Source organism: Ipomoea triloba, chromosome 4 (assembly GCF_003576645.1).
Source record: "Ipomoea triloba cultivar NCNSP0323 chromosome 4, ASM357664v1".
Lineage (NCBI taxonomy): Eukaryota > Viridiplantae > Streptophyta > Magnoliopsida > Solanales > Convolvulaceae > Ipomoea > Ipomoea triloba.
Window position 1 is genome coordinate 3,900,351 of NC_044919.1, and position 19,070 is coordinate 3,919,420.

General features: G+C 33.3%; 1 protein-coding gene across 1 annotated transcript; it reads left to right on the forward strand.

Moving 5' to 3' along the window:
- The first annotated feature begins 3,496 nt into the window (after positions 1-3,496).
- LOC116015536 (protein unc-13 homolog) lies at positions 3,497-18,966 on the forward strand. The gene is made up of 26 exons (XM_031255636.1): positions 3,497-3,826; positions 3,990-4,165; positions 4,290-4,354; positions 4,570-4,903; positions 5,936-6,002; positions 6,105-6,258; positions 7,301-7,468; positions 7,678-7,788; positions 8,516-8,725; positions 9,084-9,185; positions 9,687-9,917; positions 10,368-10,442; positions 10,582-10,662; positions 11,357-11,542; positions 11,648-11,803; positions 14,216-14,308; positions 15,095-15,166; positions 15,867-15,984; positions 16,334-16,512; positions 16,593-16,674; positions 17,217-17,318; positions 17,402-17,508; positions 17,979-18,056; positions 18,137-18,232; positions 18,435-18,530; positions 18,650-18,966. Exons 1-26 carry the CDS (start codon positions 3,819-3,821, stop codon positions 18,818-18,820), a joined length of 3,318 nt encoding a protein of 1,105 aa, XP_031111496.1. The 5' UTR covers positions 3,497-3,818; the 3' UTR covers positions 18,821-18,966.
- Positions 18,967-19,070: the final 104 nt, after the last annotated feature.

Sequence of the window (19,070 nt, forward strand, 5' to 3'; positions counted from 1 at the left end):
AGCGCCTGCGGCTAAAACCTTAAACCCTACCATATGTGTTAAGTTGTGGATCAAATTGCAGGTTAATTGCATTTCACACCCTATATTTAAGGATAGATGCAGTTTTTACCCCTCAACTATTTTCTTTAGCATACATTTTGTCCTTTATAATTTGCAATATTCGGATATTCCTCTTTGTTTTGCATACATTGTATAATTGGAAAATATTACTCATACTCCCAAATTTTATTCCATCTCACAAAATTTTAATTGTTATATTTCTATTGAGACCCATATGATGAATATAACTAATTATCAATTGTCACCTAAGAGAATAAAAGTGAGGGATTAGAAATATAAAATACATGTGCTCAAACTCGATATAATTTGAATTAGATCACCACTTATCACCCTATATATACCCTGCGTATGGCATTTATATTAGTGAGGTTTTTTCTTTCTTCAAATTTTTAGGCAAATCATCATATGTGGATGATAAGTCATGTAAAAAATTTGCTACTGCTATTTTGGGTTCATGCACAACTATTGAGGAAGTTAGAAGAAAAAAATATATATCACAAGTCGCTCTTGTTAAGCGCATGACAACTGTTGCACACTTTGTTTCCATTTTTTCCCACTTTTTCTTTTCTAATTGGTTTGACCAAAAAATTACATTTAATTTTTATTGATATTCAATAAGTGTTTTTAAATTTATAAAATGATAACTAAACATAGCAATTTGTGTTTCCAACACATATTTTGTTTTCACTTTCTATGTTTTATAGTAAATACAATTAAACTACAATGAGAAGTTGCCATCAAGGGGGTGAAAAGGGTATGTGTAGTGTGGACAAGTTAACAAAATTCTATAATTAGCATTAAGTTGGGTAAAATAACCTTTATATTAAACATTACATCACTTGGCCATTTTTGTAAATTATTAAACATTTACTTAAATAAAACGATAATTGTATTCTCAAGTGAGTAAATGTTTAATACTTGTTATTAAAATTACTAGCATTTTGTAGTGTGATGTGCGAAAATTCATGCCTAATATTAAAATATTGATAAATATAACTAATTATAAATTATAATTGAAGTTATATACACACAAATAATATATATTATGCACACATGTGATTTATCATTCATATAAATTTAATTAAAATATAATCAATAATTAAATTAATTATATAATAATTTTAATAAAATGATAGTTAAATAATACGAAAAAATAATGACAGTTATGAGTGCAAGGTAGTAATGACAAAGTCACCCAATATTATAATTAAATAGTAATGGAGTTATAACGGTGTAATGGTAATTTTGTCTAACAATAATGTAATAGGACAGTGTTGTCAAATAAAATTGAAGTGTACAACATTTAAAATAAAATGTATACATTTATTATCATACAAAACACAGACATAAATCAACGATATACATTGGATTCGGACTTATTATATTTTAAAATAACCCACATTATATTTTTTGTATCATATTTGAGTAAAAAGTGAATAATTATAATTACATGTATTATTACTCATTTTAAACATATTATTGTTGGTCTCAATGCTATCTTTAACTCACTAGCTAGGGGATCAATGCTATTTCATTTTGGAGTGCATTTATTTTAATCTTGTTTTCCAATCATAATGATTGTTTTTTTTTTTTCATGACAAAGTGAACCGGCATCCATTATTCAATGGTGTGCATTGGTTAAACCACATTTTTATGTAATAGACACAAATCACACGTAATAAGTAAACAACACTATGAAGACTGTACCATGTAGACATATTCAAGTAAAATAAAATTGACAATCATCAAACTCGTGATATATTGGGCATGACTATATATTTGTATATATGATGCACACCCTTCATTGTTTCCCTCCCATGTTTTACTTTTTAAAAATTGTCCCCCATGTTTGATTTAACAAAAATTGTAACTTTTTAATCTATAGTATTCAAAATATCATTGAATTATGAAAATTTCAACAACTCAACAAATTTTACAACATCATATATTATTTTAAACATTTTGAATTAATAATGTAACATTTAAACAAGTTGAACACTAAAAGTAAAACCAAAAAAAAAAAAAAGGAAAAAAAAAACAAACAAACAAAAAGAAAAAAACGAAACAGACTTGAGCTTCTTAGGTATAAGATATTACTATAATTGTGATACCGTCATGAAATTAGCTCATTTAAAATTTATAAATAATATGAAATTGTTACTCCCTCAGTCCCGAATTATCTGTCCGATTTGCTTTTGGCACAAATTTTAAGAAAGTAAAAAGAAGTTAACTCGTTTTCCCTCTTTGCCCCTGTACTTAGAGACAATTTTGCTACAGTAAATTCCTTCATCTCAAATCGTATCATCTGAATCTGGACTCTGGAGTTTTCTTCAATAAATTAAAATCATCATCTCTACTTTTCCTTTGCTCTAAGAAGATAAAAAAACGAAAAGAAAATGAAAAAAAAAAACAAAAAACATAGAGTAGTGGTGTTTACGAATAGATCTATGGGTATTTCAGAGAGTGATGGAATTGATACTTCACAAAATTGATCGGAGATTGAGATGGTGGCGATGCTGATTTAAGATACGATGAAGGCGGCTAATGTTCCTCTGGAGTCATACTAAGGTCCAATCTCTTCGCGAAGCTTTGTGAGAAGAGGAATATTGGGGATCTCATCTTGAGCGTAGGCACTAGCGGCGGCGGCGTTGTTGTTGTTGCTGCCGGGGGTGCTGCCCCAACCGTTAATGCTCCGGCTGCTGAGGAAAAGAAGGAAGAACCAAAGGAAGATAACAACGACGACATGGGATTCAACTTGTTTAACTAGGATGGAGGGTTTACTAGTTTTGATAGATTTTTGTTTCTTGTTCACATTGACACTTTCAAGTTCTGAAGAGAATTACTCCATTGTTTAGTTTTACGAGATTCATCTTTGTGGTATGTGGACCTGTATTGTCTAATAATCTAAGTGGATGCCAGTTATGGGCTATTAATGAGTATAGAGCAATTGTGATAAAAGTTAAAAAGGGTAAAATTGGAAAGTAAAAGAATAATTATGTTCATTTTTAGAAAGTGGACAATATTTTGGGACGGACAAAAAAGGAAAGTAAGACAGGTAAAATGGGACGGAGGGAGTATTAATAAAGTTGAATACAAGTGAAAGTAGTTATCCTCATTGTTGTCAAATATGGCACTATAATCATCAAGCAACAGTATTCAAAAAGTCATGTCCCATCTTTATATTAAAAGAGTTATTTAATATTTATTTTCTAATGTGTCATTATTATATTAAGTTGTCTAGATTAATTGATTATTTTGACTCTGAATCTTAATAAATTAATTAATGTAAATACAAATGTTAGATAGAAACTCAAACTATACACAAAATATAATTAAACATTCGAATAATTTTTTTTTACGCTTAAACTTGTTTTTTTTTTAAATGACAAAAATAACCTCAAATGAAAAGTAGAAAATAAAAAAGGCTGCGGGTTCGCCGCTCCGGCGCGCAAATCTCCCCCGTCCGCCGCCGTCATTCTCCTTATCTTTCTTTAGCAAGACTTTCGCCAACTCACCTTACGGTTCAAAGTTACGTAACTACCCCCTCTCACATCTATCATGCAAGCTATTAGGAAGAGAGAGAAACTGTTCAAACTATTCAGTCACGGCAGTTCTCGTAAAGTAAACCCCAAATCCAAAGCTCTGGATTAGATTCAAAGCTCAATTCACACCAATTCAATCTTCACATTCTGCTCCGCTGAATTCACTTCCGAGTTCCAATCCACTGTAACTCAATATTGTTGTCTGAGCAGCTCGCCATGGAAGAGTAAGCATCTCTCTTTTACGTTAGATCTAAGTCGGTAGTTTCCTTGCTGTCATTTCTGTTCGAAGTGGAATCGATGAATTTTGAAGTAGTCAGATGAATTAATTTCCGAATATTGAATTGTATTCATGCCTTATTTGTCGGAAATGTGTGTGTGTGTATGCAGGGAGAACGTGGTTGAGCTTGTGCAAAGATATAGACGAGATAGGCGCGTGCTTTTGAATTTCTTACTTTCCGGTAGCTTAGTTAAGAAGGTGGTAATGCCTCCGGGTGCTGTTTCTTTGGATGATGTGGATCTTGATCAGGTCAGCGTTGACTATGTTCTCAATTGTGTTAAGAAAGGTATGCAGATCAGATGAATTTATTAGAGATTTTGTTCACATTGCTCAATCAGATGAATTTAAGAGAGGATTTGGATTAGATTCACATTCTTTAACTGAAATACAAAGCCTCATTATTAATGTAGGAGGAATGCTTGAACTCGCAGAGGCTATTAGAGATTATCATGATAGTACATTGTTCCCCAGTGTGGTAAGCTGAGATTCTCCATTTAGTAATCTTTCTTTATTGATACTCTGCTATTAGAGATTATCATGATTGTACATTGATCCCCAGTGTGGCAAGCTGAGATTCTCCATTTAGTAATCTTTCTTTATTGATACTCTGCATTCTAATATTTTTCTTTATAGCCCCATTTTCCATTTTAATCCTTCCTATTCTTTTTGTTATTGCTTTTGTTCTTAAAGAACAATGCAGGTGCAACCACCGAATTCTTTTTGGCTACAAATCCTGAATCATCAGGCTCACCTCCGAGGAGGGCACCTCCACCTGTTCCTGTTGCGACACCCCTACCAATTTTACCAACTCTTTCAACTGAAGAACCCCTTGATTCCATGTCAGTTGAAGAACAATCTCCCCTAACAAAAAGCCAATCCCTTACCAGTCAAGTTCGAGAGTTAACAGTAGATGACATTGATGATTTTGATGATGATCTAGATGAAGTTGATAGTCGTAGGTATTCTAGAAGAGTTTTAAATGATGCCACTGATCTTGTCCCAGGACTGCCTTCATTTGCAACAGGTAACCTGTAACCTTTCACATTTAAATCACTCTATCCTAAAAACTTCTTAGCAAATTGTGCAGTACTTACAAACAATTGGAAGTTAAAATACATGGCTCAAGAGCAACGGTAACTATATTGCTATTTGCTAACGCAATGGACTCCCGACATTAATCTCAAAAGTCCACCAATCAGTTGAACTCCTTCTTTTGCTGTAGGTTGCAGGATAAATATTCTCACTACTGTCCTTAATTGTTATGACTTCAAAACTAGAAATACTTACAGATATGATCATACTCTTTTATACCTTGAACTTAAACTTATTCAAATGACTATGAGAGCCTAGTTTCTGGGCACCTTGGACCATGAGTTAATGAAGTAATCTTCTAATCACTTAGAGATGCAAGACAAACAAATTGTATTGAATAATTTTTTTTTTTGAACAACTATTGATCTTGTTACATGTAGTATCTGTTCATATACTTTCTCAACATACTGAAGCCCAACAAGTCAATATCGCCTCCACCGAGGCTCGAACCCATGACCTCCCATTTGGGAGAGTCACTTCATGCCGCTTGACCACAAGGTCTTTGGCATTGAATAAATTTCTAAATTTCTATTTTAGCCATTTTGAGAATTTTAGGCTCATGATATTACCTTGCTTTATTATATAGCTTGTTTGAGGAAACATTGTAATGAACCTAAGAACAAATGTCTATACTTGGGATAATGGATTTCCATTTCCAATTGCTTCATACATAAGGGACAGGGGTTCATGGTATCTTATTGCTTTCCTCATTAAGTTATTTTCCGTAATTATATGAGACTTTTAGAGATTGTTGAATGGGAACCTTAACCCTTGTGGGTATGGAATGCCATATTTCTAGTAGCTGGGAGAGCATCCATTACTTACAGATTTGATTTACCTACCATACTTATTGCAACTCTAATAAAGTCATTTGTCAACTTTCTGACTGGTGGTGTCATCTAATTTCGAGTAAAGCCTGTTATCCCTTAATTTTTGGAAGTTCAATTTCTTTGTTTTCTCCCAGGTATTAGTGATGATGACCTTCGAGAAACTGCATATGAAATCCTCCTGGCTGCTGCTGGAGCTTCAGGGTACTGTTCCTTGTGTGTGTGTGTGTGCTTTGGCTTACTTCTGTAGTCCAATTTCGATTAGTAGAGTTTTCAAGAATTATATTTTGATGTTTTTGTGAGTAGGGGCCTCATTGTACCATCAAAGGAGAAGAAAAAGGACAGAAAGTCTAAACTGATGCAGAAGCTTGGGCGGAGTAAAAGCGAACACAGTGCAGCGCGGTCTCAGCGTTCACATGGATTGGTTTCTCTATTGGAGACCATGCGCGTCCAAATGGAGGTAGACTATTAATATCTGTTTCAAGACATTGTATGTATAGGGACCATCCAAGTATATTTTTTTCCTGGATTTTAACATGGGATTTACATTGGGTACCCTTCAATAATGCAAAAGTGGCCCACCCAAGTGTCATTTTATAGCACATAGGCAGCTCTTGCGGAAGATGTGGGCATCCCATCCTGATTAAGGGTGTGTTTGGGATACTGATTGGAGCAGTGGATGGCTCCAACCGCTCTTTAAAAATCCGTGTGGATAAGTTATGGTTGAATTGATTAGAGTGTTCCATCACTCCAATCATAGAAATTTCAATTGGAAGGGTAAGGCTTTGGTTAGAGTGATGCAATGGGGAGTTGGATTGCTCTAATCTTATTGTTAGCATTTTAACTGCTAAAATTTAACCTCTTTCAAATACACCCTAAGAAAGTAAGCAAATTATGCATTTCGGAAAGCGGTTTGAGCAATTGGAACTGCTTCAACGTCTCTTTGAAAAGCTGTTTGGATGAGTTACAGTTAGAGTGATTAGAGCGGTCCACGACTCCAATCGCATAAATTTCAATTAAAGGGGTAAAGGTTCGGTGGGAGCGATGCAATTGGAGTGATTAGATAGCTCTAATCTCACCACCATTGCTCTAATTGCTCTCCTGTATGCACCCTAAGAAAGTAAGCTACTCGTATCCTTAAATGCAAGGACTAGTAAATTTTCCATGCTTTTCTGAGGCATGGAATAGCTGTGGGGCTTGAGAGGTGTCACTTCCTACATATGGTGGCTATGAAAAAGTATGCGAATATGGATGAGGCTGGACATTGCATTATGTAGTTGTAAATGTTTTCAATTAGATCAAAAGGTTAGACATAATTTTTTGAAAGCTTGGTAACATTTTTCAGCATAAGTAAGATTTAGAGGGTGGAAGATTTGTATGCTAGTTATTGCTTATCCATGTATTTTCTACATCTACTATGCTGGGACTAGTATCATGAGCACATATGATTTGTATAAACTTTTCCATATATTGGGTTTCTCAACTATTCTCATGGGTACCAGATTTCGGAGGCAATGGATATTAGAACAAGGGAAGGGCTTCTTAATGCTATGGTGGGTAAAGTGGGAAAAAGAATGGACACACTGTTGATTCCGTTGGAACTATTATGTTGCATTTCACGCACACAATTTTCTGACAAGAAGGCATATATAAAGTGGCAAAAGAGACAGGTGAGATATCTCTTCTTTCATGTATATGTTCTGGTATATACACACTTAACTGTCCTCCTTTTTCTTCCCCTCTTTGCTTTCTGGTTTCCTTTTTCCTTGTCAGCAATAGGGAATGGTATGCTGGAAATAATGAGTGCAATTTTAAAATACTGAAACTTCATATGATGCTTAAACACATGTCATATGTTATTTATTTTGTGTTAGTTCAGTTAAACATGCTGGAGGAGGGGCTTGTCAATCACCCTGCTGTGGGATTTGGGGAATCTGGGCGAAAAGCCAATGAGTTAAGAGCTCTTCTGGCTAAGATTGAGGAATCTGAGGTTTGTATTTATTTATCTTTTGTTTGTATTATTTACAATCTGGATATTTATTCAGGCATTAGTTCAACTTCTCCTTAAAAGCTTTACAAGATACATCTTTTCGGTTCGGTTAATGGTTAAAGGGTTTTTAAAATTTCGGTTAACGGTTAATTCGGTTTGAAAGTTTGATTAACCAAATTAACTGAATGCTTAACCGAAATTTTAAATATATATATATATATATATAATCTAATATGTAAAATCCCTATAAATTTGTAGTGTTGTTATGGTATTGGTTTTGTATATTTTCTTATGGATTTATTATTATATGTAGTATTTTAATTGGATTTATTATTATAGGTATTATTTTTAGGATTTAAAACTTTAGCTTAAAAAAGTTCGGTTAATCGGTTAACCGACCGATTAACCGAAAAAAAACTTTGGTTTGGTTCATTTGGTAATACAAAGTTTGGTTCGGTTAACAGTTAAAGTTTTAAAAACTTCGGTTAAAACGGTTCGATTAACCATTTGCACACTCCTACCTTAAATGCCTCTCATTTGAGAGATTCCTATAACTATAAAAGCTAACATCAAAGAAAGTAATGGAATCAATGCACTGTGAGCCTAAAACTAAAAAGATGAAAAGTTCAATTCGATTGATGCACGAGAAAAATGCTCACATATGATGCTACACCAGTTGTTTATAATCTCATTCTATGATCCGACTTAACTTGTTTCTTTCTTTCAGTCTCTTCCACCTCCTGCTGCTGATCTTCAACGGTCTGAATGTTTAAGATCTTTAAGAGAAGTTGCTATTCCACTGGCAGAGCGGCCAGCTCGAGGTGACTTAACTGGTGAAGTATGTCATTGGGCTGATGGTTATCACCTTAATGTCAAACTGTATGAGAAACTACTTCTCAGCATCTTCGATGTTTTGGATGAGGGAAAGCTCACTGAGGTTAGTTATAACTCATTATAGGTGAAGATATTGTGTAGCAGTTGTGGGTTTTACTGTAAGTCTTCTCTTTTGAGATATGAATGTCATATGTGTAGAGTCACTCTGTATCTAATTGTCTAATAATAAGTTGTGACTAACAAAAAGCAATATGGAACATTGAAATGGCAATAGGAGCAGAACATAGATTAGTATTGGTTCCGGTTTCTAATTTCTTTCTTTTTTATTTTCCACTGCTTGAAATGTTTACACTGGTTTCAGTTTCTAATTTATTGTTTTCAGTGTGTGTGTGATGCTATAGACTATGCAACTCTTCTGTTATCATTATTGTTGTTGTTGTGGTGGTTATTATTATTTACAGGAAGTTGAAGAAATTTTAGAGCTTTTTAAGTCAACCTGGCGTATTTTGGGAATCACGGAGACAATTCACTACACTTGTTATGCATGGGTCTTGTGTCGTCAGGTAAACAAAAGGAGCAAAGGTTTTTTAGTTTCCCTTGGACTGATTGCACTTGTTATGCATTGGTGCTTAGTCATTACTGCATATGGTTTATGTATAAGGGTTTTGGATGGAATCTGTTGATTGTATTGGTTATACATTTTCTGACCAACAACTAAATTTTAGTCTGTTTGTCACATTGAGGATAAGATCCTTTTGCCATGCATATGTAGCAATGGGAGTTTCTTATTATTGAATGATGCATCCACCTCAACTAAAAGTTTAAGCTAGATACTGATGATATACATTTATTTTTTTTGTATTTAACCTCAACAGGCCCCCTCACATGTGGCCTGAATACTTTTCAATGAGCCAAACATGTGGAAATATTTTGATTGTTGTTGTTGTTGTTGTTGCGATTTATATTTAATTTTGTTTGTTTTCTAGGGGGTTATTAATCAATTCTACAAGTTATGCTCTTATTTGGAGCCTTTGTTTCATTATAGCTTCATTATATTTCTACAGTTTGTCATCACTAGTGAGCAAGGAATCCTGCTGCATGCCATTGAGCAGTTAAAGAAAATACCATTGAAGGAACAACGAGGACCACAGGAGAGATTACAGTTGAAGAGCTTGCAAAGCAGAATTGAAAGTGAGAAGGGATATCAGGAACTATCTTTCTTACAGTCTTTCTTACTACCTGTTAAAAAATGGGCTGATAAGCAGTTGGAAGACTACCATCTCTGTTATGCTGAGGTTTGTTAGACATAAACTTCAAGTTCTATGCTTCACACTAATCAAAACAAGTTAATTTATACACTGCAGGAGATATTTTATACATTGACATAGCATATTTTTCATTTATCCCATTTATATTTTAACAAGCAAGGATCTTACTAATTTATTTGCACAGTGGCACACATTACTTAATTATCTGCCTCAACATAGAGAGCAAGTTCTTATGTAAGAATACTAATGTAATAAAATGGCTCCCAACAAAGTTGCAATATGCCAATAGGGTGTTATAAAGGTGGAATACAGATACAAAATGCTGTATTGCATGTGTATAGGTTACATTATCTTTAACTGATCACCTTTGTAATTCATTTGTACTGGATTTTAAATCAAGCATGTGTATTAGTCCCATAATTCTTCTTTTTCATTTTTAAGAAGAAAGTATACTCACATTTCTCTGTTCCCTTAAAGGGTTCGGCATTGATGGAAGCTACTGTGGTAGTTGCAATGCTTGCTCGAAGGCTGCTTCTAGAAGAACCTGGATTGGTACATATTATTTGCCCCCTCCCTCTTCCTCCTGAGTGGCATAAATACAGTATTACTATTGATTTGATTGGCATTGTACATAGAAACTAAGCTTTGAAATTGAATAATGAAGTTACACATCTGGCATTTCTTTTTGAAGGCAATGCAGGCTATACCCGACACTGATTCAGAGCAGATAGAGTTTTACATATCATCTTCAACAAAATATGCATTCGCAAGGGTAATATGTTGAATACAGTTTTTGCAATTCCAAAGCAAAACAGTTGACTGTTTGTTTATCAAAGAAACTCCATTTTGCTTCTATTAAAAAAATTGGCATATCCACTTTATAAGTTTTAACTGATAATTTGATAATCATAGTTAATTAAACATTGTGAGGACTGAGGAGATTCTTCTTATCTCTGGGATAGCATACTATTTGTGTGAAGCATTCATTTTAGTTATTCTTTTCTTGAACGTGCCAATATCATTACTTCACATTATGTTTGGTAACAGTCTTTAACTGAACTATAAAGTAATTAGCTTTTCTTCTACAAGTTGGAAAATAAAACTATCAAGTATGTACAAATTGGACAAACAGGATATCTACAATTTCTTATAAGATGGAAAAAAACTACCAAGTATCTAGAAGTTGGGGGAAAACCCAAATAACCTTATTATTACCCCATTTCAAGTTTAAAGGCATTCATATTCAAAGTTAAACATGAGTGTTTCTTACTATCAAGTATCTACAATTTGGGAGAAAACCTAAATAATCTTATCAGTTATCATTAACCATATCCAAGTTTAAATAAACTCATATCAAACAAGTCATACTTAAATCTATCTTTCCCTTTCTCTGAAGTAGAGTGATATTTTCTTACACTGATTCTGGATATTCTTCATGTGAGCTTGAAATTTCTTTCTATCTACAGATGCTGCAAGATGTGGATACATTGTCAGATGCAACACATGAGCATCCCTTGGCATTACTTGCAGAACAGACAAAGAAACTTTTGCAGAAAGATAGAACCATTTACATGCCTATTTTAAAACAGAGGCATCACAATGCAGCTGCTGTTTCAGCGTCTCTAGTTCACAAGCTATACGGTGTTAAACTGGTAAGCTGATTGTTGATTCATGTGTTGTTAAACAATCATTTGTGATTTTGAATTGTATGTGGTAATTTCTGATATATAAGACTTGAGTCGATGCGAATTTTTCAGAAGCCATTTCTTGATAGTGCTGAGCATCTTACTGAAGACATTGTAGCTGTATTTCCTGCTGCTGACAGTCTTGAGCAGTATATCATTGAAATCATTGTTCAGACTTGTGAAGAGGGAGCTGCCGATGCATACTGTAGAAAACTGAATTTGTACAAGGTGAGAATGTTTCCTGTCTTTCATTTGCTCTTACATGTAAGCATGCAAGAAAGTTTTTGTTTTCTTTAGGATGGTGATATCTGACTTGCTTCGTACCTTTTATGTTTTCTAAGATGGTAGTAATTGAATTGCTTTCATAAAATTCTTTGGTTCAAATTGAACCTGGGCTGCAGAGTGATGACAATTGGTGGACACTACTTTTCCATTTTTGGGTTCTCTTTTATTAGATTAGATTTATATTAAAATGTATATATGAATAGTTGAATACTGGAAACAGCTGATCCTTGTTGATGGGGTAAGGCTTGACTTTAGTTGTATAGCAGTGGAATATTTTTATCGATTAGAATACCAACTCACCTGGGATTCTGTAGGAAATGATTAGAGATCCAATAAATGCAAACTTCACATTTATTTGGTCCTTAGTACTACGTTCATTATCTTCACTCTTATACAGTTTTACTAGTTTTTATACGCGCATTGCGCGAATGGGTTAATGTCCAATGTTTATATTTAAATAAATATTTGAAAGTATATCAATGCAAGATTATATAGGAGAAGTTTATACATGGGTAATTGAATATCGAATTTTTTTATTTAAATATCTAACTCAAAGTATATGAATCCAAGATAATATAGAAAATTCATTATAATTATTACTAAAATAAATGTTTGCAACCTTGTAAAATCGATAGTCTAAATATTTGGTCTAAAAATGATAGTCTAAATAAATACTACTTTTAATTTGAATTTTTCTAAGTGGTTCTTAATTCTCTTTTGAGTAACATTGTCAATTTGTCATTGTTTTCATCTTTACTATTTGTTATCTTCCTTTTTGTTGGTAGTGTGTTATTTGCAATTTGGATATTGTTGGTAGCATAGATGACAACGTCATGCAATGAGATTATGATATAGGAGCTATGGACTTTCCTTTAGGTGTTCTGCTTGGGTTCATTTGGTTCAACCATTATTGTTGAATGAGTTATTGTGGATAAAGAAATCCCTAGTTTAAGAAAAAAGATTAAATAAATTAATAAAAATTTGAAAATTTAAAATATTATGTATTCCAAAGATTTTAAAAGGTAGTTTCTCGCTTCAATTTGCTGGGTAATGAGTTATTTGAGTACTTTCATTGTCAACAAATCCCCCAAGTAATTAATATGATTGGTTTCAAACTATTTTTTTTTATTTTTTTCATGGTATTAAAGAAATACATATGTATCATTTTTTGGTGTAACTACTAATTTATTTAATTCAATAAGAGTAAAATAGAGTAATTCCGCTTCAATTTGTTGGGTTATTATTTGAGTACCTCTTTGTCAACCAATCCCCAAGTAGTTAATATAATTAGCTTCAAATTATTTTAAAAATTTTTTCATAGTATTAATAAAATACTTGGTAAATAAATATATAACATTATTTTGTACTATAACTTTGATATTTAATTACAAGATATTGTAAAAATAAGATAATGGACAATGTAATGAATATCAATTGATAAATTTGAATGTAAAGAATCTTTGCATGAGAGAAAATAAAGACAATATAACTAATGAAATTATTTCTCTTATTTAATTTAATTTTTTGATAATGAATAATTTTTTCAAATAAAGGTATTGTAGACACATAATTCTAAATTAAAGAAATACATACGTATCATTTTTTGTTGTAGCTACTAATTTATTTAATTTAATAAGAGTAAAATAGAGTGAGAAACTTAATTATGTCAAATTTGATTGAGATAAGGTTCGAACCTAAGACCTTTCTTATAGAAATTAATGGGTAAGTTAAAAGTTAACGGAATATTAACGGAGAAGTGAATATTTAACGGAAAACTTAACGGATAATCATAAAAGTAAGGTTAAATTAGGTAATCTTTATTAATAATATTAATCTGAATTATCTTAACCATCAATTTGATTAAATAATTCATCTGAACCATCCATTTGATTAAATAATTTGACCGCCATTTTTTCTACCTATTTTAGGCCTAACTCTCTTTGTCTCTTATTAGTATAGTAGATATTTTTCTCTTCTATGTTCTTATCCCCCCCACCCATCCTCCATGACTGTAAATGGGTTAAAAATGAAGGTTTTATTTGTAACTATATTTCTATAAATGAAGGTATGGTGTTTAGTAAAATATTACCTATTAAAAAACCAGCAAACAAATTCTGCTTGCTTAAAGAGAGATACAAGCATACAACTAGTAGGTTTTCAATTTGTTTGTGTGGGATTCATACAAATCTCTCTATTATGCTTTAAATTAAGTATTGTAGTTTCTTTTGCTATCAAGTATTTTTCCCTTAAAAAATAGGCAAATGTGCTTTTACTGATTATATCTATGAATTTCTGTCTTTATATCTTGCTAAAAGTATTAAGTTCAACAATTTAATATTTTCTGTTCTATTTCAGATTGAAACTATATCGAGTACATTGGTGCTAAGATGGGTGAATTCGCAACTTGGAAGGATCTTAAGTTGGGTTGAGCGGGCTGTGCAGCAGGAGGTTGTGACTTAATTTATTTTGTTTATTTATGTACTTATTTCCATTTATTTGCTTGTAGGGTCAGCTTGATTTTCACCACTGCATTTCTTAGAGTATTTACTTGTATGATACTCCCTCCATCCCAATTATGTGTCCTATTAACTGCTCTTTTTTCCTACTAATGACTAAGTTTTGGTATTAATAATTTAATATTTGAAGAAATAAATTTAGATATTGTAAAACTACATAAAAATGTCAAAAAAAAAAAAACAAAAAGTGTGCCTTAAGAAATGAGATCTAAAAATATTTAAAATGTCTCAAAATTTAGTCACAGTTAGGATCAGTTGACCATTGGAAAGTGAAGTAAGACAAATAAAATGAGACGTTAGGAGTAATGTTTGAAAAAATTCGGTTGATTAAGTTCATGTGCCACATTCTATAATGTCAAATCAAATTCTCACCTTATTATGTAAATTCTGCTTCTGTTAGTTTTACCTACGAATTTTATGATTTTGATCTCTTAGAAGAGACTACAAGTTGGTGAAAGCATGCACCATCTGAGTTTTTCTAAACTTTAGAACACTACAAGTTGGTGAAATGTGAATAAAGAATTTATGTTATAATGCATAATTTGTGTATCAATATGGAATACTTGTTGCACCATATTCTATAATATGTGTTACTCGTATTAATTTAACATGAGGGTGGTACTTCAACCTTTTGCCTCTTCTGTGTATGATCTTCTAGTTCTTTGTCCCCAATATCTTATTATCATGCACAAATTAATGTTGGTACTTCAATTTCCAGGACTGGGTGCCAGTGTCACCTCAGCAAAGATATGGAAGCTCCATTATTGAAGTGTACAGGATAGTTGAAGAGGTTAGAATTTGTTTCTTGTATTTCTTTAGTCTTTAATCTTTTCCTTTTTTCTCTGCCATCTGCAATGAATTTCTTTCATCAGCAGTAATTAGAAATATCATGAGCAGATCATATTACTTTGCATATAGAAGTGAACATGAACAAGGTAAAAGTTCATTAGTGTATGGTGTCACAAATGTTAATATAGATACTTCAAACTTCGTCATTGAAAAAGGAAAGTTATTTGCTTGTTTTCCTTCATTTTATGGCAGTAGAGATCACATGAAGGTTGGTTGAATGGTTGGGCTTTGTGTTGGTGATCATTGACCAAATGCTAACCCGTTGCCCTTTTAGGTCATGGGTTCAAGCCTTAAAAACCTCCCTAAAGATAGATCTTGCATGATGGGGGTATGGGTCTGAGCTTTGTGACATCAGATTGTTATGAGATCAAGTTTAGGTTTCTATTTTTGTATTTATTTATTTATTGATAATTAGCTTCTGCTGCTTGATGGGTCTCCCATCGGGCAACCTAATCATTAAGGTATAACTAGTTGCACTTTGTAAGTACAATGTATTGCAGAATTTGACTTTTGAAATGTCAGTTGCTTTGTGGTCATGTTTTGACCATTTCAGCATTGTTGCTCATCAATATTCTTCAAGAATTCAGAAACACTACCAGAATGTACAGTTACTAACAGGATTAATTATTTTCCTATTGCAGACGGTTGATCAATTGTTTGCTCTTGGAGTACCAATGAGATCAGCAGAGCTGAATAGCCTCATCCGTGGAATTGACAATGCATTTCAATTGTATGCACAACATGTTGTTAGCAAGCTGGGTATGTATGTAGAAGCAGAATTTCTTCTTATGTTGTATGCCATCTTTGTCCACAAGACCTTTTTCAACAATGCAATTTTAATATCACAAATTGCTCAAGACCAACACGAAAGTGCCTAATTTTCTGATTTCTTGGACATTTACTCTTTACTCGGTATCATTTGTCTTTGCAACTTTGAATTTTGTTTGAATGTTATCTTGTGAGTTACACTCTTGATGCTGTATGTTGTGTTTACTCTTGTAACATGTTCCACATCTAAATCATGTTTCAAGACAACTACACAGTTATTATCATTTTCTATATGCACTTCGTTTTCATCTATGGTGAGCTTCCTGCTATTCCATGACAGCTAATAAGGAAGATATTGTTCCGCCGATTCCTATTCTTACAAGATACTCAAGGGAACATGGAATTAAGGCATTTGTGAAGAAGGAATTAAGGGATTCAAAGTTGTCAGACAGCAGAAAGTTTGGTGATGTTAACATTCTGGCAACATCAACACTCTGCATTCAATTGAATACACTTCATGTGAGTTCAACTACAATCTGACCAACTTTTTAATCTTTGTTGATCATTTTATCCCTGAACAAGCATTTATCTTTTAACAGTATGCAATCAGCCAACTGAATAAGTTGGAAGATAGCATTTGGGAGCAATGGTCAAAGATAAAGCCACACGATAAGATTACAAGTGAGTGTCTTTTTCATTTGGTTCATAAAATTAGTTTGTAACCAATTTACAAGATTTCTGGTGCCATTTGGTTTAATTTTGCTTTATCTTGTTTATTATCCATAGAGTTATTTAAAGTGGAGGTTATGAAACTTAAAACATGAGGAGAATGCTTGGTAGTAAATTCCTAGTTAAGAAGTGATCATGATTGGGTAAATGGTCATTGCTTCTTGTAACAGAACAAAAATGCCATGCTTAATTTTTCAAATCCTGTACCAGCAAAAAATATGCAATAAAACAGAATGAAAAAGGTTTTTAGACATTTGGGAAAAAATCAGCAGTTCTCCCTTTGATCAAAGACGAGCAATGTGTTAATGGGTCTGACCTTATTTTCAAATGGTGGCTAATTCTTGATCTTAACAATTGTGCTCTACATGACTGTTACATTAGCACATATGTTGAGATTCATTTTAAATCAGATGGAATTTTTGTCTTTGACTGTTGCAATTTACCACTGAATGAATTTCATTCAATTTTCCTGCTCTGTTTTCTTTTGTCTTCAGAGAAATCTACAGATGTTACAAAGAGTTCTGTGCAGAAGAATACATTTGATGGCAGTAGAAAAGATATCAACGCTGCTATTGACCAGATCTGTGAGTTCACTGGTGAGAAAAATTCTGTTTTCCTTTGTATGGCAAATTTCTGCACTTTTATAATCAAATTCATTTGTTTTTATTATGTCCTACAGGAACTAAAATTATTTTCTGGGATTTAAGAGAGCCATTCATCGACAATCTATACAAACCCACTGCTGCCCAGTCTAGGTTTGAGGCACTGATGGATACACTAGACACGGTATGGATGGGCTTCTTTTGTCGTAATATTTATGTAATGATTTATAATTTCAGTGAAAATGGATGAATGTCTGGATATAGCTTTCCATACTCCTCAGCACCTGAGGCCGACAGTTATGGAAATAAACATCTTGGGTACACATTCATGTGAAGCACACTGTCCACATTCAGCTATATATATATCCTCTTCCTGGTTGAAGTGAAACATGGCTGTTCCTATCAGCACATAAACAAAAATACCCATTCTGATATAGAAGTTAAAAAGATTTTAACACATGGATATCTTATGCACTACCCAAACCCTTGGTGGGGAGCCTGTGTCAGATGATGTATGCATCTCATACAAATACCTAAATCTAATCATCATATCTGATATACATGATGCCTTGATCAGAGTCGTGAGCTTGTATAGAGTTTTTGAACAATCTTCTTCTTCAAGGATAGGTGGTTAACTAAAGCTTTCCCGTGCAGGTTCTCTCTGAATTATGTAGCGTTATAATGGAGCCACTCAGAGATCGCGTTGTAACTGGGCTCCTTCAAGCATCGCTGGTCTGTGTTATCTTGACTTGTTTTTTCGACCTACTTTTAACATCGTGTATCTAACCTTTTAAGATGGTCAACTACCACAGGATGGTTTACTTAGGGTTATATTAGATGGAGGCCCATCACGCATATTCTATCCCAGTGATGCAAAGCTATTGGAAGAGGACTTAGAAATTTTGAAGGTATTCTGCTGCAAATCTGAAATCCCATTTTGTCATGCATAATGCTCTAAAAGGGGAAAAGAGGGAGCTGCTCTATATCTTGCATTCTTATTAAAAGAAGCAAGCTCAAACTGTGTTAGAATAGGAATCTTTGGATTATAATATCAAGCAAAAATATCTTCACATTGTGTACATAATAAGGTTTTGTTCGTCTTTCTTGCAGGAATTTTACATCTCCGGAGGGGATGGGCTTCCTCGTGGAGTCGTTGAAAATCAAGTGGCACATCTTCGGGAAGTGGTAAAGTTGCATGGTTATGAGGTTAGTCTTTCCAACTGCTTTAAAAAGATTGAATTGGACACAGATTCAAAGAAAAATTTTGGGAGGATTCTCCAAAGAGCATTGCTTTCCCTCATTTACTTGTACTTAATTGATTGCAGACTAGGGAATTGATTGAGGATTTGAAATCTGCAAGCGAGGTTGAAATGCAGGGTGGGAGGAGTAAACTGGGCGCGGATACGAAGACCTTACTTAGGATATTGTGTCATAGGGGTGACTCTGAGGCTTCTCAATTTGTGAAGAAGCAATTTAAAATCCCAAAATCTGCATAGTGTCACAATTTGTGCTGTAAAAATACCGTTGTAACATTATTTTGAATGGCATAAATATTCAATTTGGCAAATTTTCGAGAAAAAAGTATAGTCTTCATTACGATTTTAATGAAGTATTTGTGAAGAAGCAATTTAAAATCCCAAAATCTGCACAGTGTCACATTTGTGCTGTAAAAATACCAATGTAACATTCTTTTTTTTTTTTGAGAGTACCTTGTAACATTCTTTTGAATGGCAGAAATATTCAATT

Excerpts from the sequence above, each read along its gene's own strand:
- LOC116015536 (XM_031255636.1), top strand. Across the intron at positions 4,904-5,935 it reads ACTGCCTTCATTTGCAACAG|GTATTAGTGATGATGACCTT; the intron begins GTAACCTGTAAC and ends GTTTTCTCCCAG. Across the intron at positions 6,259-7,300 it reads CCATGCGCGTCCAAATGGAG|ATTTCGGAGGCAATGGATAT; the intron begins GTAGACTATTAA and ends CATGGGTACCAG.